Here is a 27525-nt window from a genome sequence, read left to right as displayed (position 1 = left end):
AAAATTGTAACCATGCACCTTTATTACATTATAATACAATGGGTCATATTTTATGACTTTGTACAGTGTATTACATTATAATACAATGGGTCATATTTTATGACTTTGTAAGGTGACTTGAATTGGAGAACTTATTCAGCAGCTTCTTTTCCCTGTAACAACAGTAAAGAATATAATTGTATATTCAACATACATTTTCAGTTGAATCTTGTGACAATTGCACATTATTATTATTAGTATTCCACTCGACCTGTGCATGTTATTATATTTGTAAAAGATACTATATGTAACATGTTTGAAGCCATGAGAAAATATGAACTTGTCCTATTCACGTGAGCTGTAATGGGTCTGATTGGGGGGGATAATTGAATCATTAGTGCCACCCGAGGTTATTAATACAGGGTGTGGTACACAACAGAGGGGTTGAACGAACCAAACCGTTTGTGCCAGGTTGAACGGAGGAAGAAAGGAGAGACCTTGAAGCGCCAGTTTACCATTTAGTACGTTTAAATGTGACATTAAGCTGCAGCCAAGGTTAAAAGACGTTCGAGCCCAGCGGATAGGAACCTGCCGTTTCTGTCGGGCCGTGGGATCCGAGCGCCGTGGTGGTGTGACGCCGGTCGGGATTGGAGCCGACAGCCGAAACCGGTGAGATCAACCCGAGCGTTCTGCTCGTGTTGGAATACAGATTAGAGGGGTACCCCGTTATCTAGTTATTATTTGGGCCGCATCGGGCGGAGAAGACTTTTCTTTTCATTTGGAGTAAAAGGATTAAAGGAACTGTTGCGTCGCGGGTGCGCGATCCGAAGAGAGCGGTCGCGGGACTATTTATTTATTTATTTAAGCAGCGTGCGTGCATGACAGACTCTTAAACGCCGTGTCCATCTCCATCCATCCATCTTCAACCGCTTATCCGGAGTCGGGTCGCGGGGGCAACAGTTCCAGCAGAGAGCTCCAGACCTTCCTCAACGCCGTGTGCACTTGTTTATTGTTTGTATCTTACATTGTGACCCGCCGGGTTACAAGTGACAGTGGGATTTGTTTGGGTGGGAGGGGCAGTTAAAGTGATTGTTGTTTGTTTTTGATTTATTTGTTTGTTTCCTTGTTTATTTTATTTATCAGGGAGAGTAACAGGGACAGAAGTAACTTCAAAGTGATATTATTTGATTTAAACACCTTGTGTTCTGTCAATTTATACAAAGGCTTCTATATAAAAAATCGTATCAGTTAAAACACCCACCGATCTCGTTGTTTTTCCTTTTTAGTAGTAATTATCCTTTCAGATTAAAAGGCAGATTGTTACATGTGGTGGCCCGTACGGGGATCGTGGGTTTTAAAGTAGACACTGAAAGCCAGTATTTGAGAATTGATTTAGAAGCAAAAAAAAAGGTAACATTTTATAATATACTGTAAAAAAAAAACTTCTGAAAAAAACAATGGCACAAAGTGGGGAAAACCCAGAACAGCTAGCACAGATAGTAGAGGAGGCTGTTCAGGGCGAGGAGGAAGTTAATATTCCAGATCGCCAATCATTTGAACGTCACCGTAATCCTGTAGGTGAAATCACGTCACTCATTAGCTCTTTGTACATCTCTGATGAGGAAGACGAGGATGAGGAGGACGAAGAGGAGGAAATTGAGGGCCCGGGTCCAATACAGCGGGACTTGGCCATGATTAAGGACAAGATTCGGACCTTGGAAGGTCATGTGGAGCATGTGCTGGGTGAGTTCGAGAAAGCGAGCGAGAGTACTATTAACCGGGAAGAGGTTCTGAGGGAGTACATGGATCGTAGGATGGGCGAGATGGAGGTGCTTGTGAGGAACACAGTCAAACAGTTAGAGCAAGGGGTTGTTGAGTGTTTACAGAGGAGGGATGAGAAATGGAATAATGAGGTCTCGAAAATAAAAAGAGCAAGTACCGCTCACCTCAGAAGGGCCCATGTTTCACCTCGCCCAGAATTTAGTTTCTATGGAACACATACACCTCGCCGTCACCCCACAAGTACTCCTTACCGACAGTCCACCAGTACACCTCAGGTACCGCCCACGGGTGCCTCGCAGGGTCCATCCGTCCCTGTACCAGCCAGTCAGCCCGTCAGTGCACTTCAGGTAGCTCCCACTATGGCCTCTCATGACCTGCCCACCCTCGTTTCTTCCAGTCAATCCATCACGCCATCTGGGGGGCAGCACCCCGTTGCAGCTACTGACCAGTCCGTTAGTGCACCACCTGTTCAGCCCGCCAGTGCCTACCGATACTCTAAACCCGCCATCAGGATGGAATTCCCTAAGTATGACGGATCTAAGGAGATTTCGGATATCATGTACTTTGTGGAGCAATGTGAGAACTTCTTCTCCGTTAGGCCCATGTCAGATGTGGAGCTCATGGGGACGCTTTCGAGTGTCCTTGAGGGGTCCGCCAGGAGTTGGTGGACATCCGAGAGGCAGAAGTGTAAGTCTTGGGCAGAGTTTAAGGAAGCGTTTCTTGTCGCGTTCTTGCCTACCGATTATCAATCGGAAGTGGAAGAGAAGCTGCGTGACATGCTGCAACTTCCCGCCCAAAGTCTACGAGACTTTGCCTATGACTACCGTGCGCTCTGTCTGAAGTGGAAGCCGGAAATCACTGAAAGTGAATTGGTGAGGAAGATTCTCAACAACTGTAATCCGAGGATTGCTGGGTGCCTGCGCGGACACGTTCAGACGGTGGATCAACTGGTGAAGGTTGGGTCCCAGGTGGAAAAGGATTGTTCTTCCTCCAGCGCCTACTGGAAGAAGGTAAATCAACAAGGCGGAGACAAGGGAGGCAAACAGGGCGGAGACAAGGGAGTCAAACAAGGCGGTGACAGAGGAGTCAAAACGCCGACAGGGAAAGGAGCTCAGATGGCACGCATGGATGTCAAACTGGGGCAACCTGACAAAGAGGAGTGGATGAACCTATTAGTTGTGCCTATTTCCACCAGAGGCGTGGAGTTTGAAGCGGTGATGGACACAGGCTGTTCATACACCCTGATGAGGAGAAGCAACTGGCAGCGGTTATCCCGAGTGGGGGAACATCTGAGGAAGTGTGATGACCGGAAGTTCATCCTGGCGGATGGAAAGGAGCACCAAGCGGTGGGGAAGGTGGGTTTGATCTACGACTGGCATGGTCATATGTGGTCTGTGGAAACATTCGTCCTAGACGACCACAATCTCACCTTCCCTTTGATGCTGGGCCTTGACTTCTGCCTGAAGACCAAAACTGTCCTCAACTTTGGCGAAAAGACTTACGGAGTGTGGGGTCCTGAGGGCTACACACACTATCCCTTTGCCTCACAGGCCTCACCCGCCCTGTCCTCGGCAAAACTCTATCTCGCTGTGCCGGTGTCGCCATTGATGGGCAGTGTTGGTGTCCCGCCATTACACCGTGTCCGAAATGTTCCACCCGAGGTGGAATGTCTCTTCGAGAGATGGCCGTCTGTGTGCTCGGGACAACTAGGTAAGACCAATGTTGCCACCCATAAGGTGCACACCACGGATGAAATGCCGGTGCGATGTAGAGCCTACCGAGTCTCACCGTACAAACGCCAAATCATCGTGGATGAGGTACAGGGGATGCTCACCAAGGGGATCTTGGAACCCTCTGACTCTTCCTGGGCCGCACCGGTGGTGTTGGTCAAGAAGCCGGACGGGAGTAACCGGTTCTGTGTGAACTATAAAGGACTCAACTCCAAAACTAATCTGGATGCCTACCCCATGCCTCTGATACACGACATCTTGGAATCAATGCATGGAGCATGCCAGTTTAGCACCCTGGATCTGAAGGCAGGATACTGGCAGGTTGCTATGGATAAGGAGAGCAAACACAAGACCGCAGTCATAACACCCATCGGACTGTATCAATTCAGAACCATGCCCTTTGGACTGAAAAATGCTGGGGCTACTTTCCAGAGATTGATGGAGAGAGTGCTCGGTGATCTCAAGGCAAGGTGCTGTTTCGTCTACATCGACGACATTATCGTCTTCTCTCCAAGTCCCGAGCAGCATATGAGAGATCTTGATGCTGTGTTCGCCAAGCTTCATGTCGCCAACCTCACCCTGAATCTTGAGAAATGTCACTTCTACCGAGAGCAGCTGAAGTTTCTGGGGCATATCGTTTCTGCCCAGGGGGTCGAGACGGACCCAGACAAAACCGTTGCCGTTATGAACTATCCAGCTCCCCATGACTTGAAGTCACTGCAGAGATTTCTCGGAATGGCGGGCTGGTATTTCAAATTCATGCCTCACTTCGCAGACCTGGCCGCGCCGTTAAATCACTTGAAGCGGAAGGGGGTGAAGTGGAATTGGACGGAGGAATGCCAGACAAACTTTGAAAAGTTGAAGCAGACTCTAGTGGAGGCGCCTGTGTTGGTCCAGCCCGATATGTCACTACCGTTCCAGGTGCATACTGATGCCAGTAGTGTCGGGTTGGGAGCCGTACTGACCCAGCAGGTGGGCGGCTTAGAGAAGGTGATTGCTTATGCCTCTCGGGGACTCAGAGGAGCCGAATGCAACTACTCTACATCCGAGAGAGAGTGTCTTGCGGTCGTGTGGGCGGTGGAAAAGTGGAAACACTTCCTTGAAGGAGTGGAGTTCGACGTGTACACCGACCATGCTGCCCTCACTTGGGCATTCAAGAACCCTAAGTCCTCGTCTAGACTCACTCGCTGGACAATACGCCTTCAAGAGTTCCAATTCAACATATACTACAGGAAGGGTCACCTGAACATCGTCCCCGACGCCTTATCTCGGGCGGTGACTCCAACTGGGCAGCAGGCAGTGTGTACAGTAGTGGCAGTGTCTGGCAACTCGGAACTACCCACAACGCTAGATGATCTAGCAAAAGCGCAGAGCGCGGATCCTAAGGTCAGAGATCTTCTGGAGAATCTCAACCTGTCGGACCAGCGGACCGATCGGATAGGCTTCGAGGAGATTCAGGGAATATTGTATCGGAGGCAACCAACCAGGGACATCGGACTGAAGTATCAGGTGGTGGTGCCCGAGAGCCTTGTCCAATGTTTCCTGGAGTACTTCCATGACCGCCCCATGAGTGGGCATCTAGGAAGACTAAAGACCCTACTTCGAGTTCTCGAGGTGGCCTGGTGGCCGACGGTCCGCCGAGAGGTGTGGGACTATGTTAAGAAGTGTCAAGTTTGCCAGCAGTACAAGCCAGAGAATCAAAAACCATCCGGTATGTTGCAGTCCACCCAGATAAGCCAGCCAGGAGAGGCCCTCGGGATCGACCTGATGGGGCCGTTCCCGAGGAGCAAAAAGGGAAACACCATGTTGTTGGTCACCATCGACTACTACACCAAATGGGTGGAAATGTTTCCGCTGAGAGATGGTAAAGCCCCGAGGCTTAGTGCGATCCTTAAAGATGAAATATTCACTCGATGGGGGGTCCCTAAGTACCTGATCTCGGATCGCGGACCACAACTAACCGGAAATGTCTTTGACGATCTCTGCAAGACCTGGGGTGTGGTACACAAGTTCACCACCAGCTACCACCCCCAGGCCAACCTCACGGAGAGGGCAAACCGGACCATCAAGACTATGATCGCATCATTCGTGGGAGACCAGCACAACAAGTGGGATCAATGGTTGCCCGAGTTCCGATACGCCATCAACACTGCAATGCATGAGACCACTGGCCATACACCTGCTGAAATGTCCATGGGCCGTGGGTTGTACGGACCCTTGGAGCGTATGTTAGCATCTCCACCAATGCCCTCACAACCCTCATACAATCTCCTAGAAAGACAGCAGGCCATGGTCAAAGAGGTCAAACGAAGGGTGGGTGTGTCTCAAGCCAGACAAGCCAAGTATTATAATGCCCGGCGGAAACATGTACAGTTCCAGCCGAGCGATTTGGTCTGGGTGAGGACACATCCGCTCTCCAAAGCATCTGATGCATACTCGTCGAAGCTTGCGCCAAAATGGTCAGGTCCAGCTATAGTGACGAGTCAGACAGGCCCCATAAATTACAGAGTGAAATGGAAAGATAGTGACAAAGTGGATACGCTTAATGTGGTCAACCTCAAACCCTACTTTGGTAGGACTTGAAAATTAGCTTCCAGCTTGGGGGGGGGGGACTGTGACAATTGCACATTATTATTATTAGTATTCCACTCGACCTGTGCATGTTATTATATTTGTAAAAGATACTATATGTAACATGTTTGAAGCCATGAGAAAATATGAACTTGTCCTATTCACGTGAGCTGTAATGGGTCTGATTGGGGGGGATAATTGAATCATTAGTGCCACCCGAGGTTATTAATACAGGGTGTGGTACACAACAGAGGGGTTGAACGAACCAAACCGTTTGTGCCAGGTTGAACGGAGGAAGAAAGGAGAGACCTTGAAGCGCCAGTTTACCATTTAGTACGTTTAAATGTGACATTAAGCTGCAGCCAAGGTTAAAAGACGTTCGAGCCCAGCGGATAGGAACCTGCCGTTTCTGTCGGGCCGTGGGATCCGAGCGCCGTGGTGGTGTGACGCCGGTCGGGATTGGAGCCGACAGCCGAAACCGGTGAGATCAACCCGAGCGTTCTGCTCGTGTTGGAATACAGATTAGAGGGGTACCCCGTTATCTAGTTATTATTTGGGCCGCATCGGGCGGAGAAGACTTTTCTTTTCATTTGGAGTAAAAGGATTAAAGGAACTGTTGCGTCGCGGGTGCGCGATCCGAAGAGAGCGGTCGCGGGACTATTTATTTATTTATTTAAGCAGCGTGCGTGCATGACAGACTCTTAAACGCCGTGTGCACTTGTTTATTGTTTGTATCTTACATTGTGACCCGCCGGGTTACAAGTGACAGTGGGATTTGTTTGGGTGGGAGGGGCAGTTAAAGTGATTGTTGTTTGTTTTTGATTTATTTGTTTGTTTCCTTGTTTATTTTATTTATCAGGGAGAGTAACAGGGACAGAAGTAACTTCAAAGTGATATTATTTGATTTAAACACCTTGTGTTCTGTCAATTTATACAAAGGCTTCTATATAAAAAATCGTATCAGTTAAAACACCCACCGATCTCGTTGTTTTTCCTTTTTAGTAGTAATTATCCTTTCAGATTAAAAGGCAGATTGTTACAATCTTATTTAAAGATAGTCAGTCAACCTTGAACATGTATTACCTTGGAGTCACGACTTTTAGCTCTCATCTTGTTGACCTGGCCTTCAGCGATGTCAGCACGCTCTTCAGCCTCCTCCAGCTCATTCTGAACCTTTCTGCACTTGGACAGGTGAACGTTGGCTGCTTCCTCCTACAATATGATAGAGATGGTTCAAAGCCTCAATATTTGAAAAGAGAATCTTACAATGATATAGTCGAAACAAGACAATTTCAGGCAATTGTAATGTGTTTGTGGCTAATACAGTGGCCCATGCAGCATGTTTATGAGTGAGCCTATGGTATATTGGCCCTTATTGCTTATTGCTTATGACTGTGCAAGTAAAATCAGATAGGAGTTATTGTACTAAAGTCAGAATAAGAATGTGTTGTTGACTCAGACTCAGCCTGGCGTTTGCCTAGGTAATCAGGGACACTCTGCATAGCTGTGAAGTACAATTTACATTGCCTTTTGTTTAACCTGGAGACACCTGGTCTGGGTTCTTGGCATTCAGCTGCTAATCAGATGGAGGCACTGATCAAAGAGCTTGGTCAACAGGTGGAGGCTATCACTGACCCCCACCCCACATGAACCGTCTGTATTCAAATGTGAAGCTATTGTGTTATAAAAGGGGAATGAAATCTAACTCAGAATGGTCACACTACACCGGCCGAAGGGCTGCGTGGAGGAAAGGGCTCCTGGTTCTCCTGCTATGCTGTTGTACTTGATGCTGAATAAATGAATGATAGAACCTGGAAACCTGACGTCTCTTCTCTTCCTCTACTTTATTACAACTACCAGCCTGGTAACCGCAGTTTAATGCCTCAATTACACGACAAGCCCAGACAGGTTCTCATTGGAACGGCACAATCATGGCTGTTTTCTTGTTCTTGTTTGGCACCCCGAGCCATAAATTGCAGCTTATAGGAAAGAAATGTCTCTAGTCCATTTTGCAAATGTACTTTTACCATTATGCCTGAAACACACTGCCTGCATGCGTCTGCAGTATGTGGCATTGTGGAGCAGCATGCCTTTCCTTTCAACATCCATGTTACAGTAACAGGTCAGAGCTTCCACAACGCCCATGTGTGCAGTGCCGTGCAGTTCCGCTGTGTGCATGCCATACTGCAGAAACATGGCAAGCTAGAGATTCCATGTGCCGCTTGTGGAAAGTAGCAAGATGGACTCTGAAAAATGCTCTGCTGTTGGTCGTATTGACATTACATAACTGATTCCGATTATTCCTTTTTAGTTATTCCATAAGTAGGCTGCCCTAGCGCGTCAAAATCTCCGGAGAGAGAAGCCGCCGGATCCCATTAGTTCACCGATCTGTGCTCCCGCCGACGCTCCCCCCCAATGTGCAGCATTGAGAGCCCTGACGCCACAACATTTGGAGCGACGCCCACTGCACTCTGGTTGGTTGGGGAAATCAACCACTTCCTATTCCAGGAACGTCAACAGGCGGGTCCAGGCTCTTATTTTTGAGCAAAACGCGAAGGAAAATAAAAGCCTGGAGATCGAGGCTATTCCATTAGTTAAACTATGACAACAACACTATGCACATGGCGACCACAACTAAAGATGTATATTTGTCTTACCGCTTCCTCAGCCTGCCTCTTGTAGCCCTTCACCTTCATCTGCAGTTTGTCTACCAGATCCTGAAGCCTGCCAACATTCTTCTTGTCCTCTTCAGTCTGAAGTGAGAGTGAATATATAACATTAGTTACGTTCATGCAATATATTAATTTAGCCAGTGGCATGATGGTTATTTAAGTGAACATGATATACAGTACCTGGTATGTCAGCTCCTTCACTCTCCTCTCGTACTTGCGGACACCTTTAATAGCGTCTGTACCTCCTCTCTGTGCAGATTCAACCTCTCCCTCCAGTTCCCGCACCTTCACAATTGAATTATGCACTGTGAAATAATGTCTTCTTATTTCATTGACTATAAGCCGGGTTGAAGTGAACTACATATCTTACCCTAGACTCCAGTTTCTGGAGCTGCTTCTTGCCTCCCTTCATAGCCAGGTTCTCAGCCTCGTCCAGGCGGTGCTGCAGGTCCTTGACTGTGACCTCCAGGTTCTTCTTCATCCTCTCCAAGTGAGAACTAGTGTCCTGCTCCTTTTTAAGCTCCTCGGCCATCATAGCAGCCTGGAAAGTAATGTTTGTATAATATAAGATGAAATATACTTCATTCACCCGCAAGGAAAAAAATATGCTGCATCACACAACATACTTGCCAAGAAAATCACAATATACAAACATGGTATGTAGATTAAAATCTCTCATTAACATTATAATAAACAGGCAATAAACAGATACTAGTGTCATAAGACCAGAAGGAAACAAACTAAGTAAATATCTTTATGGAGGATGGAATGAATAGATTCTTGTACCAGTTCAGTCTGCACTGTAGCATTCTGAACCATCTACCTGAAGCCAGCACCTCGGAATGCTGGGTTCAGAATGTACTTTGTCTCCCTGAGCACATATTTCTGATATAAAGACTGAAAATAGTGATGTTCCTTTTTTCCCTTCATCATGGCTGTTTGAATAAGATAAGTTTAGTATTTAATTCTAAAATACATCCTTTGTTGTAGCCTATTGCAAAGGTGTTCAACATCTGCATGCCATGAGCGAAATGTATTGTATTGTATGTTTACATTAAGCATGCCATAAGGTTGTCTAATTGTCCTGGTATATTGGATAAGGGGCGGTCATCCTAACTTACATCAGTGATGGCTTTCTTGGCCTTCTCCTCAGCATTCCTTGCTTCTGAAACACTGTCATCCACTTCGCCTTGGACCTGGATCAGGTCAGCTTCAAGTTTCTTCTTGGTGCCCAGAAGGCTTGTGTTCTAAAATAAAGATTCAGTTTAGCAATGCAAGTATGCATGACTTGTATGTTAAATATATTGAGAGTTTTTCCATTGACTTACCTGGGAGTGCAACAGGCCAGCGCGTTCACTAGCATCCACTAGTTCTTGTTCAGCCACTTTGCGGCCTCTCTCTGTCTGTTCCAGAGCCACTCTCAGCTCATCAATCTCAGAAACCATGAGGCCATTCCTACGCTCCACCATGGCAGCTTGCTCCTTCACATCTTCTTGGCCTCTGACAGCATCGTCAAGGTGCAGTTGGGCATCCTAAAATAAATCACATTTGAGGTGATCACGTTAAGAGAAACATCAGAATGTGACTTGTGCAGTGCAGTTCCATTATTTGAATATGTGTCTAACTACTATGTTTTGCACCTTAAGCGTTCCCTGGACGTTCCTCAGCTGCTTCTGGGCCTCAGCAGCCTGGCGGTTGGAGTGACTCAGCTGAACCTCCATCTCGTTCAGGTCTCCCTCCATCTTCTTCTTGATTCTCAGGGCATCGTTTCTGCTCCTGACCTCAGAGTCCAGAGTGCTCTGCATGGAGTCAATCACCCTCTGGCTGTTCCTCTTGATCCCCTCCATCTCTTCATCCTTCTCTGCCAGCTTTCTGTCGACCTCACCCTTGATCTGGTTGAGTTCCAGCTGGACACGAAGAATCTTGGACTCCTCGTGCTCCAGAGTACCCTAAAATGAAATACAGGATCAAAAGGTTGTAGGACCTTTTAATGTACCATCGATCATACTGCTACACTGTTTGAATATAAAACGTGTTGAAAGAAATCTAAAATATAGACATGTAGAACCTAAAAGATTTACCTCAGCTTCCTCCAGGGCTGTCTGGATCTCTGACTTCTCTGTCTCCGTCTGTTTCTTGGATTTCTCCAGCTCATGGATGCTCTTTCCAGTCTCACCAATCTGTTCAGTCAGGTCTGAGATCTCCTCTGCAGTTGATTGAAAATAATGAATGAGGAACTTTCCAATCAGCAGCTATTTTGTATTTGTATTTGCATTTGAAAGTTTTCTTTTTTTTACTGTTATTAAAAGATAAAACTCACGTTGCAGGTTCTTGTTTTCACGCTTCATGGTCTCCAGGTGGTCCAGAGACTCCTCATAGGAATTCTTCATTTTAAACATCTCAGTGCTGAGAGAACGAGCCTCTTTCTGAGCTCCCTCCAGCTCGGCCTGGCACTCTTCACATTTCTGCTTCCAATCTGCCAAGACCTGCACAGCATTTGTGACAAAATGTGTCATGTACCCCAGTTTAAGGAGGCAAGAATGATTTTGTTGTAAAATAATGTATGTCAAAGCACCTTATCAAAGTTCCTCTGTTTCTTGTCAAGGTTGGCAGCCAAACCATTGGCCCTCTCCACATCAATCATGAGGTCTTCCACTTCACCCTGGAGTCTCTGTTTGGTTTTCTCCAGAGAGGCGCACTTGGAATTCACAGCCTCGATTTGCTCCTCAGCTTCCTGAAGACGCTGGGCGAGCTTCTTCCTGTTGATCAGTTTTGAATGGATTCAAATTATTGTGAGCAATATTTCGTATAGTGAGTGGTACCTGATGTTGTAAAAACACTGATCACTTACTTAGCTTCCTCCAGCTCCTCAGTGCGTTGGACAGCATCAGTCTCATACTTGCTCCTCCACTGACACACCTCAGCGTTGGCCTTGGACATTCCACGCTGCAGCTCGGCCTTGGCCTCCTGCTCCTCCTCAAATTGCTCCCTCAGAAGGTCACAGTCATGGCGAGCTGATTGCACAGCATGGGCAAGGGCATTCTTTGCCTGTCAAAAGAAAAATGCCAAAATAATGTCAGCTGGATACAATTACAAAAAGACAACTATAAGCCTATTTAAAAAAAGAAAGCTGTTCCTTACCTTAACCTCCTCTTCAACGTGTCTCTTCAACTCCTCAATCTGTTGGGTGAAGGCCTGCTTGCCTCTGGTGAGCTGAGAGACGAGACCTTCTTTCTCCTCAAGTTGACGAGCAAACTCACCTAGTTAGAAATTTGAATATTAGTTTCAAACATTTAAATAATCTTTGTTGAATACATATTCCTTAAATTCCTGGGATGACTGCTGATCAAAGCATTATCTCTTATTATGGAATTTGCTCAAGTACCATTGACAAACCATTTAGGCTAGTAGTAGCCTGGTAAACCCCCCCCCCCCCCTTCCGGAAATCTCCTTTGCATTTCAGGAAGGAAGGAGTCTGGCCTGAGCGCCTGTATGGGCGTTTCTTGCTCGTCCATAAAATGGACTCGTCTATCAGCGTTCTCGCTCATTGTTCTGTGATTGACAGCGGAGGTTGGCCAATCAGGTGGAACCCGGGTGAACCCGAATGGAACCGAGTGCAACCGACAAAAATTGAACGGGCGGCCATTGAAATTCTGTCCGCTGTTTTGATTTCGGTTTTAAATTTCCGAAACGTCGTTTTTGAGGCACGGAATTTACTTTTAAGATATCATTCGGATAGAATTTAGTTGTTTAACTTCATATATGTGGTCAATTAATTATGACAGAGCCTATTTAAAAATAAAAATTCAGAGAACCGGCAGGGGCGGGCAGTGACACGTATGTATCCGAATAAAGCAACCTATTTTCGGCATGGCCTTTTCAAAAGTCCCCCTGTCTGGTGGTCGGGGAAACGAACTGCTGATTGGCTGAAGGGGAACAAACTGCTGATTGGCTGAAGTGGTTGTCAGTCAACTGTATTACTCCCGCCCAAATCCAGCCCACAGACAAAAAGCCAAACAGGCCCCCATGCCAGACTCACTCCTGATATCAAATGGAAATGAGATATCCGGAGGGAGGGGTTTACCAGGCTAATAATAATAATAATAAAACTTAATAAAAACTTTACAATGAACATTTACCATTTTCCGTCAACAGTCTTGCTCTCTGAGCTCCAATATCATTTAACTGGCGAACATTCTCATCACTCTTGGCCTTGATTTCACTGAGTTGGTCCTCAAGGGTTCGGCACATCTTCTCAAGATTTCCCTGTTGATTAACATTGGACATATTCAATCACTGAAGTAACCTACAATGTATTACCTCGTTTTAGTCATTCTTATATTTGTCAAGAATTACGCACAAGCATTCTATTTTACCTTTGCCTTAGCAACAGCTTCCATGTTGCTGGACAGGTCATCGATCTCCATCTTGTATTCACTCTTCTCCTTCTCCAGTTTCTGCTTGACACGCTGGAGGTTGTCGATCTGCTCGCCCAGCTCTGCAACGCTGTCCGCCTGTTTCTTACGGAGACCAGAAGCAGTGGCTTCATGCTGCAGGGTGGACTCTTCGAGGTCACGACGCAGCTTCTGGAACTCAGCCTCACGCTTCTTATTCATCTCGATCTGACTAGCGGTGGCTCCACCGGCCTCCTCCAGCCTCTCGCTGATCTCTTCAAGTTCCCTGGAGAGGTCAGCTCTCTGCTTCTCAACCTTGGCACGAGCGGCACGCTCTGCCTCGATCTCCTCCTCCAGTTCTTCAATACGAGCCTTTCAAATTAACATATTAAAATCCAAATTTTCACATACTTATTATCAATGATTTTAAAGAAGATGAATAAAATAAATACCTGGAGTTCTTTGATCTTCTTCTGCAGCTGGGCCCCCAAAGATTGCTCATCCTCAATTTTACTCAGAAGCTGGCTTACTTCAAAGTCCTTCCTGTGGAATACAGTACATCATATTTTAGTGGTAGTTTTTATCCATGGCATTTCATATTCTTATTTGTATTCATATTATTTATTATTCATATCAATTATTCATATTGTGGTCCACATTACTTCTTTATCTTCTCATCAGACTGCTGCTTGTCATTCTCCAGATCCATGATGGATTCCTGGGCCAGTTTCAGATCACCCTCAAGCTTTCTCTTGGCTCTCTCAAGGTCCATGCGGAGCTTCTTCTCTTGCTCCAGAGAACCCTCCAACTGCACAACAATATATTTGTCTTATAATTCAGTACCACAATAAACATACCGTATACGTTGAAAACAGCCAATTGACTTTATGAACTCACATCGTCAACTTGCTGCTCCAGCTTGGTCTTGGCCTTGGTCAGAGTGTTGACTTTGTCTTCCTCTGCCTGCAGGTCATCAAGAGTCTGCTGATGTGCCTCTTGGAGGGCCTTCTTTTCCTTGGTCAGCTTAGCAAGACCTTCATCCTGAGAGGCCATCTCCTCAGTCAGGTTCTTCACCTGAATAACATGAATGAATGGATCATTATTGTTCTATAACTTGATAAGACGGCTTGAGTGTAATCATGAATGGATCATTATTGTTCTATAACTTGATAAGACGGCTAGAGTGTATAATGTTGAACCTTGTTTTCAGTGGCGTGTTTCTCCTTCTCCACTTTGGCCAAGGTGAGCTCCAGGTCATCAATGTCCTTCTTGAGCTCAGAGCATTCATCTTCCAGCTTCCTCTTCTTGGCAGTCAGTTCAGCATTGATCTCCTCCTCGTCCTCCAGTCTCTCAGTCGTTTCTTTGACCTTTGCCTCCAACTGGATCTTACTTTTAATAAGACCCTCACATCTCTCCTCAGCATCATTCAATGCTTCATCTCCCTGGTTGTCAATGAAAAAGATAAGTGAGGGAACTTGTTGCAGCATTTGTTCTGGGTGAGACATATGAGATTTGTTTTGCAGCTGCTTCCTGGGGGGGGGGGGGGGGTACATTAACACAGGGGACATTAACTGACTGAACAAGCTGGTGAAAAAGGCAGGCTCTATCATTGTCAGAGCCTGGACGGTACGGAGGCGGTAGCGGAGGTGAGGACAAGGAAGAAGCTGGAGGCTATCAACCTCGTCCAAAACAATATACTATAGTATTACGTGGGTGAGGAGCAGTGGCATATACAGATTCAACCTCCCCCACAAATTGGGTCAGGCCTTTGTGCTGGTAGCCATGTAGCTATACAATGATGCCAACAGCCGTTCGACCACCAGACATTCTCTGCCATGGTCTGATCTGCATTCTACATTCGAAAAAATATTTAAGATAAACAATATGAAATATTATCAACATTTCCTGTACAAGTGTAGCTACTTACTGATGACGCTGCCTGTGCAAGGTTATTCTTCTCCTGCACCACAGCCACCAGTTTCTCTTCCAGTGTCTTCTTCGTGGCCAGGGCAGCAGCCAGGTCAGTCTTCATCTTCTCATAGTTCTCCTTCATGTTCTGCAGCTCCTTCTCAGTCTCGGCGCTCTGCAGTAGAGGCTTGATCTTGAAGTACAGCCCCATCCATGGCCAGTTTTTCACATTGCAGAATGAGCGCACGTTGAACTGGATGGTGTAAATGGCCTCTCTGTGGAAAGTGGTTTCAATGGATCATGATTTAGCTGAAGATCGAGGGTTTCCATGTAATACGACTGCAGCCTGTTATTAAAGCTGTTATTATTGTGTCATAGTTGTTTCTGTTGTTGTCGTTATTATTGCTGATGGTATTATTGTTGTTAACCCCCGGGAAGGTAAATGCAGATGGCCACCCGTCCTAGAGCCCGTATCTGCGGGGGAGTGTTTTTCCTTACCACCGTCATCAAAAGCTTCCTCTGCAATTTTTGCTATTTTTATTATAATGATTTGACATTTTACTTTTGTTTTATTGAACAGCAATGACAACGTTTACTTACAAATTGTACTTAATATTGAATTGATGTTTTCATATTACCTCCTAACCATCATCTTGACAAACTCCTTCCTCATGACGTAAGCTCGTCCGAGAGCCTGAGTCATGGTGACCAGAGCAAACAGCTTTTCATCTCGCATCTCCTCAAGGACACCCAGCAGACCAGCTTTGAAGAACACCTGAATACAATGTTACAAACACTGAGCATTGAGCAACTAAACAACCGTAAAATCTACTTTTAATCCTCTCTGGATAATGTTAAACCAGATTGGGAGTGTGTTTACCTTGGTGTGTCCAAACTTGTACTCATCATGAGGTACGGCAATGGACCCAAGAAGCTTCTCAGAGGCTTTCTTGTTGTCCATGAACGCGCCATCGGGACATGCGCTGGCATTCAGTACTTTGTACCTGTTTTTTTAAAGTTCATGGTCATTTTGCGCTGACATTCAGTACTTTGTACCTGTTTTGTAAAAGTGGGTCATTTTGCGTTAATAGGTGTGGAACTAAAAGTTGCTGGAAAAAGGAATGAATACCTCTGCTTGAAGTCAGCATAGGGGATTCTGCTTGGGAAGCCCTTTGTACAAATCCTGATGCCCTCCAGCACACCGTTACACCTCAGCTGGTGGATGACCAGGAAGTTCTCCATCAGGCCTGTAAAGATGTTGCTTCATTATTATTAGGACAAAATAGTTACACACTGGCCAAAGTTGCATTCAATGGCTACCTCACAATCACTTGTTTAAATGTTTATTTTCAGTGTTTACCTGGAGTCTTGGACTCGTTGGGAATCAGGCAACGCACAAAGTGAGGATGAGTGCTCCTCAGATTGGTCATCAGCATCTGCAAGTTCGCCTATTGAGACAATTATTATTAGTAAAAAGTAAGACAATATTGTACTTTTCCCCCCACTAGAATTATTGGAACTCTTTAGATTCTAGTTACTTTACAGATTTAGATTTTTCTAAAACATACATTAACCACTTAAGCCCTGTTTTAAACTTCAGCCATTCAAAGATAGCTGCTCTACAAGCTCACATCATGTGATACAGAAATTGTTTAATTCCAACATGAAAAGACATGCCTATTTTTTACAGGAATATAATGAATAAATATTCTTACCCTGAAAGCACTAGACACAGTCTGCATGGAACCACCCTTCTTCTTCTTGCCGCCCGCCTTTGTGTTATCTGTTTATATTGGTTAGAATCATGAGTGGACAGTTTCTCCCGCATCCCTCCTTTTCTTCATTTGTTAAAGTCAACAGACATAATATTTTTTGATATACAGAATGAAAATTCCTCCCTTCTTGTCAAATTCTGAGTGTTTATAGTATTAGGCTCAGGTGGGGGATAGAACACATTATATTATGTTATTATATTAATAAACATACCTTCAGGCTTAGGAGGAGGATAGAACACATTATATTATATTATTCTATTAATAAACATACCTTCAGACTCAGGAGGAAGATAGAACACATTATATCATATTATTATATTAATAAACATACCTTCAGGCTCAGGAGGAGGATAGAACACAGCCAGCAGTTTAACTGTAGACTTCTGGAACAGCTGAATGACAGAGTCGTTCAGGGGGTCCTTGTTCTTCTCAAGCCAGCCTGTGATGCTGTAGTCCACAGTTCCAGCGTAGTGGACCAGGGAGAAGTGGGCCTCACCCTTGCCTTTGGCCGGCTTGGGCTTCTCAAAGGCCTTGTTCTTCCCAAGATGCTGGTCAAGCAACTTTTCGGCGAAGGTTTTGTCTGAAGACTTTGGGAACATGCACTGCTCTTCAAGGATGGAGAAGATGCCCAAGGGCTTTGTAAAGGAGACAAAAGAGACAAATCACCACAAACGAAGTGTCAATGACAAAAACTATATTAACATCATGTCCATTAAAGCACAACATAATTGTATACCTTCTCAATGAGCTTAATGCAGACAGCCAAGTCCATGATAATACATAATAATATAATAATAATTGTATAACTTCTCAATCAGCTCAATGCAGACAGCCAAGTCCATGATAATATATAATAGTATAATACTAATTGTATACCTTCTCAATCAGCTCAATGCAGACAGCCAAGTCCATGATAATATATGATAGTATAATAATGATTGTATACCTTCTCAATCAGCTCAATGCAGACAGTCAAGTCCATGATAATATATAATAGTATAATAATAATTCTTGTTTAAAGCCCAGCCAATAGGAACACAGAGGGGGTAGGGCTTAAGCAATTACAGCCTGTCCATATTGGCCGCCTAAGAGCACCTACCAAGTTTGGGGCGTTAAGAATGCTGGGAACTGGAGTTATGGCTGTTTAAAGCCCAGCCAATAGGAACACAGAGGGGGTAGGGCTTAAGCAATTACAGCCTGTCCAAATTGGCCGCCTAAGAGCACCTACCAAGTTTGGGGTGTTAAGCATGCTGGGAACTGGAGTTATGGGTGTTAAAGCCCAGCCAATAGGAACACTGAGGGGGCAGGGATTAAGTAATTACAGCCTGTCTTTATTGGACCGTCTAAGAGCACCTACCAAGTTTGGGGCGTTTAGCAAGCTGGGAAGTGGAGTTATGGCTTTTTAAAGTACAGCCAATAGGAACACAGGCTAAGGGTGCGCCTGTGGCACCCACTGGGTGCCACATGTGGTCCCTGTTGTGTCTATTCTGATGGCAGACCCCTGACCAGTGTTGGTGCCAAGTTTGGTGCGGATCGGGGCAATGGTGCGCCTCGCTGTTCCGCATGTTACATTTGTGACGTCCGTCCACCCGCCCGTCCTCTAGACAACATAAATTATCCCGCTAATTAAATGGCTACTTAAAGTGAAACGAGATTTCTCACGTCTAGCGAGAATTTCGGTGGGGCGCATTCAAGACAGTCACGTTGGATAGTATTCTGTCACTATGAACGTCTGATCTCACCAAATAAAAACAAAAAAAAAAGCTATTCAAATATGCGATTTAGCGCAAGGCCCATAGGCGCGCGTTTTTAGCTGTGACGGACCCGGGACGGAGTTATGAAATGTCTACTGTACCACTCATCCTAGGATATCATAACATCATAGAAAAGGTGAGAAAACCGTGGGGAAATTCCTTTAATAAATAAATTAATAAATGTACCCAAAAGATACAAGAAAACAAAGTATGTCCTTGCTTACGGTAATGAAAGTGTTCCATAAGTGTTACGCCGTGCGGACACGGTCACCTCGGAAAACAAGGACGTGTTGATCAAATAGAATCAATTTTCGGTTACTGCATTTCTATTTCTCGCGTCTTCGCTTCTTCACTTGAGATCAATGTTTAGCTGTAAATGACATTGTGTGTTTGTTTACATAAAATCAACAAGCGCAGGTGCACAAAATCAACTAGCGCAGGTGCTCTGAGCCTTTGATTAGACAGCGGTCTGTTATTGAGCTCATCGGTCATTATCCAGAAATAACACACAGCTGAATTCAGTGATTGACCAATCAGAATTAAGCATCCATTCCAATCAAGCCGTGTAATAAAATATAATAATACCTTCTCAATTAGCTCAATGCAGACAGCCAAGTCCATGCCGAAGTCAATGAGATCCCAGGGAATTCCTTCCTTCTTGTACTCTTCTTGCTCCAGAACAAACATGGTGTGGTTGAAAAACTGTTGCAGTTTCTCATTGGTGAAGTTGATGCACAGCTGCTCCAGGGTGTTGAACTGTGAGTGGAAATATCATTAGCCCAATTTCTTGTAATTGTGACCAAAAAAATAAGTCTCCCACTTAAAACAAGTCCATGCTTACATCAAAGATTTCAAAACCAGCGATGTCCAGCACACCAATGTAGTAGTTTCTCTGCTGCTTGGTGTCCAGCATCTCATTGATCCTAATGACCATCCAGAAGAACTCCTTCTCATAGAGGGACTTGGCCAAGGCACCAACTGAGTTCATTACCTATGGAAATAGGAACGTTATTAGTAGGGGTGTGAATTACACAATTTACAATTTAGGCATTTAGCAGACGCTCTTAATCCAGAGTGATTTACAGTAAGCAAGGAAAACACGAGGTAATGCATCAAATGCATTGCATTAGTAATCTAGGATCATAGGTAAACCAAGAACCTATCATCAGTCTAAACATTATAATCTAAAACAATCTATAATCTGCACATTGAAACTATACACTTGGATGCCAGGTCTACAGATTAACCTGGCATCTGTCTACATAACATGCCATCGAAATTACATTTAGCCTTTGCATAAGCCTGCAAGGTCATCAAGGTTAGGGCAAGTTCTACGGCAAGTGCTACGGGCTATGGAGTCTGAAGAGGTGAGTCTTCAGATTACGGCGGAATATTGGGAGTGAGTCTGCAATGGGGAGTTTGTTCCACAGTTTGGGAGCCAGAAGGGAGAAGAGTCTGTCCCGGGTGTTTTTACAGAAGATGATTTAAGACAGTCTGGACACAACTCAAAAAGATATTAGAGTTCTAATGGTATGCTGTGTTGAGAATATAAAGTGTGTATGAAATCAGAACATGGAAATAATGTAATTTACTCACCTGTGGCACAGTCTGTCCCTTAGTGACATACTCGTTTCCAACTTTCACTCTGGGGTAGCAATACGCCTTAAGCATCTCTGCTGAGTTTATACCCAACAGGTAGCAAATCTTGTCAGCCTCTGAAATGTTCATACAATTTGCAATTTACAATTTAGGCATTTAGCAGACGCTCTTAATCCAGAGTGTGATATACAGTAAGCAAGGTAAACACAAATTAATACATCAACTGCATAGAGATAGTAATTTTTTTATACCACGATTTTTGTAACCCATTCTTTTACCCAGTGCCAATTGCCTAAGCTTTAATCCTGGGTGCTACTCTCCCTCTGCCAGCTTGGGGAGAGCCCCAAACTGAGCTCATGCTTCCTTCAATGCATGAGGAGTGAGCAGGCCGCTTCTTATCACCTGACATGTGGGTGGAGTTTCCCCGGAAGGGTGTAGCGTGTGGAAGGAACACATTTATTTACCATAGGGGACACAGGGAGAACATGCAAACTCCACACAGAAAGGCCCTTTCGCCAACCCCAGCTAGGGTATGGGCACTGATGACGCGGAGGAGAGAACATGCCCCCATCGCCCAAAGTGGGAATCGAACCCAGGACCTTCTCGCTGTGAGGCGAAATCGCAACCGACTGCGCTACCGACTGCACCACCGTGCCACCGTAAACGGTAAAATATAAAAAAAACTAGAAAAAGTGCTCCTCGGAGCACAGGTCTCCGCCAGGTCAGGTACGTTATTGTGGCCTCCTGGTGGCGCTATAATAGGCCAATGTGAAAAGGGTGCCATTTCTTCTTAGGCCTTGCACGGCAATCGGACACTGCATTCATGATTTGAGGCATTTTTTTCCAAAAATTTGTTTTGCTAGATTAGACCTGCGCTATAACAGGCCAATGTTAAAAGGGTGGCATTTGCTCCTCAACATAGTGTGATCGTGCGTGCAAAGTTTGAGAGCAATCGGATGCTGCTTTCATGATTTGCGGCATTTTGTTCAAATCAAGCCACCACTGCAAACTTTAGATGTCAATCTTAGGCAATCAGGATGGAATATGAAAAATCAAACACATCCGTCTTGATCACATGACTATAGAGATCATGTGTACCGATTCGCGTGAAATTTGCATACAATATTTAGGCTTAATAGCAAAAAAATTGATTTACATAAGTCGGCCTCCTGGTGGCGCTATAAAAGGCCGATGTGAAAAATGCAGGGCAAAGGTTTTTCCTTGACCTCTAGGGAGTGCGCTTACAGTTTTACACAGATCGGTGCAGTTATAGGTAGAAACACGAATCGGCCTGTTATAGCGCCACAATGAGGCTGATTTGAACATTTTCAAGTGCCATTTCTTCCCCGGCATAGTGTTTTCAAGGAAATTGCATGCTGTGTTCATGATTTGAGGCATTTTGTTCAAAACAGAGCACTCCTGCAAACTTTGGAAGAAATTTTTAGCCAATCAGGATGGAATATGAGAAATCTGAAAGATCTGTTTGGTTTAATGACTATAGAGATACTGTGCACCGATGTGCGTGTTTTTTGGACAAAATCTGTAGGAGTACTGTCAAAAAATATGTTTTGCACAAATCGGCCTTCTGGTGGCGCTATAACAGGCCGATGTGAAACATTTGAGGCAGAGGTTCTGAATTGGCATCCAGGGAGTGTGTGTGCACAGTTTCGCTGCGATCAAGCCAACGGTGCCGGAGATTAGCTGTTCACAGACGAACACACGGACGGACGGACGGACACACACACACACGGACGGACGGACGGACAGGGGGCAAAACATACTCTCTAGCCATGCCTTTCGGCCTGGCGGAGACAATAATAATAATGGAAATATATTGAAAATATATTTAGCTTAGTCCATTTAGAATGTAAGTAAATACAGCTAGTAGATGCAGCTAACCCTCCGTGTTAATGATACATATTAATAATAATAGTAATAACTAGAAAAAGTGCTCCTCGGAGCACAGGTCTCCACCAGGTCAGGTACGTTATTGTGGCCTCCTGGTGGCGCTATAATAGGCCAATGTGAAAAGGGTGCCATTTCTTCTTAGGCCTTGCACGGCAATCGGACACTGCATTCATGATTTGAGGCATTTTGTTCCAAAAATTTGTTTTGCTAAATTAGACCTGCGCTATAACAGGCCAATGTTACGGGCCTTGCACGGCAATCGGACACTGCATTCATGATTTGAGGCATTTTGTTCCAAAAATGTGTTTTGCTAAATTAGACCTAATGGCGCTATAACAGGCCAATGTGAAAAAGGGTGGCATTTCTTCCTTGGCCCAGTGGGAATGTGTTTGTGAAATTTCACGGAAATCGCAAGCTGCGTTCATGATTTGAGGCATTTTGTTCAAAACGGACCAATCCTGCAAATTTTGGAAGCGAACCTTAGCCAATGAGGATGGAATATGGGAAATCGGACAGATCCGTGTTGATCACATGACTATAGAGATACTGTGTACCGATTTGCATGACGTTTGGATAAAATCTGTAGGAGTAATATAAAAAAATGGGTTTTGCACAAATCGGCCTCCAGGTGGCGCTATAACAGGCCCATGTGAAAAATTTGAGGCAGAGGTTCTGAATTGGCATCCAGGGAGTGTGTGTGCACAGTTTCGCAGCAACCGGGCCAACGGAGATTAGCTGGTAACACACGGACAGGACACACGGACACACACACGGACGGAAGGACGGACAGGGGGTAAAACATACTCTCGCCATGCCTTTCGGCCTGGCGGAGACGATAATAAAGATTAGCTCACCCTCGCTGCCGTCAGGTTCTGCCTGTTCTTCACGCTGCTTCTGTTTGAACTTCATGACACCATGATGCATCACTGCACCAGTGAACTTGTAGATATACTGTTTTTCCTCAGCGTTGAAGCCCAGGATGTCAATAGCCTCCTGATGTCAATAAACAGAGATGCATTCAAAAGATTGAGATTAAGCATTAGATTAACAAACATAATTTAGAACTGTGTACAACTCAACAGTTAACAAACCAACATACAGTATAAGTGTATATACATGGTATCTGCACATTTCTAAAGTGACAATTTAAGGACTTTTAAGACCTATACAATAAGTAAGTTGAAATAAAACAAATAAGACCATTACTGCATCAAAAGTAATCAACAAACTATACTATTCAAATTGTCAAACATTGGCCAAATTGTCTAATATTACCTAAGAAAGAGGTAAAAACAATTAAAACATGTAGATCGGCTATTTTCACAATATTTATCTGTGGAACCGAGTCAAACTAAATGTAATGCCTCAACTGCTACAATTCCAAGTGCTTGTCAGGATGGGGGGGTCCCCAGTTCAAATAGGATTAGTTTGGGGGGTCACGGCCTGAAAACTTTGAGAACCACTGCTTTATAAAATACATGTTGCAGTGCAACTGACTGCAGTTCACACTATAGTGAGTATTAGAAAGAAACAAAAATGTTCACTGACATCAGTAGCGTCCAGCTCCACTTTGTCATCAATGCTGGCCACAGTGATCTGACCCATGCTGATCAACGGGAAGTCGTAGGGGTTGGTGCTGATCAGACACATTTCTTAAAAGGGATTAAAAAATGGTGAACATGTGTTTTTATTCATTAATTTATGTTCTCACTGCATCATCAGTAATTCCATTTACCAATAATCTCAGGTTTGTGGTTGGTCATCATCTGGAAAAAGATGTGGTAACCTCTCTCTGCAGGAAGCTGATAGGTCACTCTAGACTTCTCCAGCAGATCTATATGGGTTGTACATAACTCATAGTAATAATAATAATAATAATAATAATAATAATAATAATAATAATAATGATAATGATAATAATGATAATAATTATTATTATAATTACCCTTATAATTATTATTATAATTATAATTATAACAATTTCAATTATAATAATAACAATAATAATCTATATGGGTTGTACATAACTCAAAATGTAATCCTCAAATGAACACATATATAATTTATCATCTGTGAACTTCATACTTACATGTCTCAATATCAGCACTGGCCAGTTTACCCGTTGTGCCGAAATGGATTCTGATGAATTTACCCTGTTTGATATAGCACAATTAGTTACATCTACACTGTGAAATTATTGCAGGTTTTCTCATAAAGTGTCATTATTTATACTTACAAAGCGAGAGGAGTTGTCATTCCTCACAGTCTTGGCATTACCATAGGACTCCAGCAAGGGATTGGCTGCAATAATCTGATCCTCCAGTGACCCCTAGAATGTTTTAGAAAATTTGGTCAGAATTCTTTTAAATTGAATTGCTATATTGCATACAAATGCTTTATGTTCAAAAACATGTATTTTGTTGAAGTTAAAAACCTGTACATATACCTTGATTTTACCACTATCGGCCGCTGATTTCTCTCCAGAACCAGAACTAGCTGTTGCAAAGTACTGGATGACACGCTTGGTGTTCACAGTCTTTCCAGCACCGGATTCTCCACTGGTTATAAATACACATATTCAGAGAAATGCAGTTAGTGAATTGATGTACAATGTTCTTTTTTTAAAGCCTAGTAGATGGGAAACTTACGTGATCAGGACAGACTGGTTCTCTTTATCTGTAAAATGTAAAGCAAACTTTTAGTCATGGATACACCACAAAACCATTATAGTTATATTATTGTTTTTACATTGTCCTGAGTAGTACGTACCCATCAGCATGAACTGATAGGCGTTGTCAGAGACAGAGAAGATGTGGGGTGGAGCCTCAATACGCTTCTTGCCTCTGTAGGCATTTACAACATCCTGGTCGTACACTGGGAGCCACTTGTAGGGGTTCACAGTTGCACAAAACAAGCCAGAGTAGGTCTGAAGGGGAGAAGAGAGAGAACAATAACATCATACAACATAGCACTGAGCATGCCACATATCTAGCACAACGAATCACTAGAGCTGGGATTACAGTCACGAGTTTCAAGTGGCATCAACTAATGAGCAAGTTAACTTCAGAAGAGTTTGTTTGCATTCGTTTTTCTATGGTTTTCACTTGATGATATAACTTGTACACTGTATTTTTCTTTCTTCGCTATCGACTCAGTATGTAGAAAACCTTACATAGATCATCCATGCTGCATAACGCTCTTTGAGGTTATACAGGACAGTGGCTTCACTGAGGTGGGTCATCATGGCCATGTCCTCAATTTTGTCATACTTGGGAGGGTTCATAGGGTAGACATCAGCCTCCTTTACAGTTCTTTCCTAAAAAAAAAAAGCACAACCTCAGAATGTAATGTGATTTTTACTGAGCCACTATTTGATTTTAGATACACCTCTACATACCTCCTTCGTGTCGAGCAATTCCACGGTGACTTTGTCACCGTCCTTCTTCGTAATTTTACACTTGAGGTACAGCTCCTTAACATCGGCCACATATGCTGCAGATTTGCCATCAAAGGGTGCAGCTTGAGCCTCCATTCTCTCCCTCTCTGGCTTACGGAGATAAATGGCGGCCTTGCCATACTGCTCCATCTCTGCGTCCGTACTCATGGTGGCGACTTTCTGTAGACAGACAAATAAATGGTGTTGATGCCTTTGCTGACTTGAGATCTGAGCAGATAATTGTAGGACTATTCTTATGGTTGTATCTTATTGTAGGTTTATTAGAAAGATTATGAACACTCACTTTTCCCCACTACCAGTAGCAGTAGAATCTTGAGTGCAACCCCTAAGAGTGAAAAAACACATCATTTTGACGACATTAACATTAGTTGATGATTTAATACAATTTGTAATCATGATTTTTTTAATTTGTACTTAAGCAATGCTAGATTTCTTTCTTCTTTAATTCCATTGTATGAATTAAGGGTACATTCAGAGGTGGGCAGTCTAGACAAACTCTTCTCGAGTAAAAAATATTGTTACTTTAAACTAATAATAACTCTAGTAGATGTAAAAGTACTCTTCCAAATAATTACTTGGTTAAGATTAAGAAAGTATCTGGTAAAAACACACACAATGTAAATTATTATTTAAATAATCATAACATAATTTAAATGTCTAAATAAAAATGAAGTTAATTCCAATCTGACCTAAACCATATCACTATAAATACAATAATACACAATCAATCATTTAAATTGTTCAATAAAACACAAATTATTCTGTCCACTCATTATTCAGTGCCTATAACGTCGTATCATGTCTGTCGCTATGTGGCACTATGTACGGAGTCACTAACATGATATATTTATACGACTATGAATAACTAACATCTCTAAAACATTTATATGACTATGAAGGACAGATGAAGTCTCACTCACCACTAAATGGAACTCTGAACTCCTCTGCAATGGGTACGCGTCAACCATCTCAGCATGCCTTATATTAGGTGCTCATTGCATGCTGGGCAGAAAGTAAAAGTAGGAGTTGCCTTTCAAGGGCCTTTAATTCCTGTTGACATTGCGATAAAAAACATTTCACATCTATTAATAATCTTGTAAAATTATACGTCCAACACTCACATGATATTTGGTAGTGCTGCTTGGCTATGTGGTTTATGTCCATGCCAGTGGCTATGGTATAAAAATAGTATAATTGGCAGGGTGGTGGGGTGCTGGGTGTCTTTATTTGGTAAAATAATTACAGCAGGTCTTAAACATTATTTGGAACATGTTCATATTCAGTAAGGAAAGTAAATACTCAAATACTCTACTTGTCATTGTATACTTCCACTTCACTCCATTTGAGGAGGGCACTTCACTAAAGCTTTATATACGTTTTGGGGGTTTTGATGTTTATGTAGTCAGGGTCACAGTTCAGAGTCCTATGAGTCGTTATAGTCGGGGGATATTAATAAAATCTTGGAATAAATTCCTTACCAAAAAAAATCTTCACCAATGTGTTTGTAAAGGTGTCTAGTAACACACCTCACAAAGACTGAAATGCAGTTTCCCTAGGAGAATTTTTGACAGCTGCTGAAAGTTGGGGTACCCACCATTTCCCTGCATTTCCATGCAGGAAAAAAAAAAAATATTCAATTCTGTTTCAAGTAGCATGTGAGGGGTCAAACTAGGGTGTTTTTATGATTCTGAATCCATTGCAAGCATTTGTTTTGCACCAAAACCACTCCTTGGGCTAAAAACAGCCATAGCCATCCTTTTCCAGGTATATTTTTTATGTAAAAAGCCCATTGAGATTGGGCTGTTTTTAGCCCAAGGAGTGGTTTTGGTGCAAAACAAATGCTTGCAATGGATTCAGAATCATAAAAACACCCTAGTTTGACCCCTCACATGCTACTTAAAACAAAATTAAAATTAGATTTTTTTTTCCTGCATGGAAATGCAGGGAAATGGTGGGTACCCCAACTTTCAGCAGCTGTCAAAAATTCTCCTAGGGA

At 43.7% G+C, this 27525-nt stretch overlaps 1 protein-coding gene across 1 annotated transcript; it reads right to left on the bottom strand.

Moving 5' to 3' along the window:
• Window positions 1–26534, bottom strand: LOC308097764 (myosin heavy chain, fast skeletal muscle-like). Its single transcript, XM_080445781.1, has 41 exons — window positions 26450–26534; window positions 25813–25854; window positions 25470–25688; window positions 25245–25388; window positions 24842–24998; window positions 24721–24748; window positions 24519–24630; window positions 24309–24401; window positions 24162–24225; window positions 23808–23906; window positions 23621–23724; window positions 22927–23065; window positions 20162–20280; window positions 19407–19556; window positions 19151–19321; window positions 17143–17446; window positions 16752–16819; window positions 16397–16484; window positions 16166–16283; window positions 15917–16040; window positions 15675–15811; window positions 15056–15311; window positions 14328–14570; window positions 14026–14202; window positions 13791–13936; window positions 13581–13671; window positions 13111–13500; window positions 12874–13000; window positions 11876–11994; window positions 11586–11782; window positions 11310–11493; window positions 11055–11220; window positions 10816–10940; window positions 10375–10683; window positions 10063–10266; window positions 9856–9981; window positions 9105–9275; window positions 8915–9019; window positions 8720–8815; window positions 7146–7274; window positions 1–152 (listed from the first exon to the last, which is right to left on the bottom strand). The coding sequence occupies exons 3-41, from the start codon at window positions 25674–25676 to the stop codon at window positions 132–134; spliced, it is 5808 nt and encodes a 1935-aa protein (XP_080301907.1). The 5' UTR covers window positions 25677–25688; window positions 25813–25854; window positions 26450–26534; the 3' UTR covers window positions 1–131.
• Window positions 26535–27525: the final 991 nt, after the last annotated feature.

The sequence above is a fragment of the Gymnoscopelus braueri genome, assembly GCF_963280865.1.
Source record: "Gymnoscopelus braueri genome assembly, chromosome: 2".
Classification (NCBI taxonomy): domain Eukaryota; kingdom Metazoa; phylum Chordata; class Actinopteri; order Myctophiformes; family Myctophidae; genus Gymnoscopelus; species Gymnoscopelus braueri.
The sequence above is the reverse complement of the archived record's forward strand: the minus strand, read 5'-3'. Positions and strand labels throughout refer to the sequence as shown.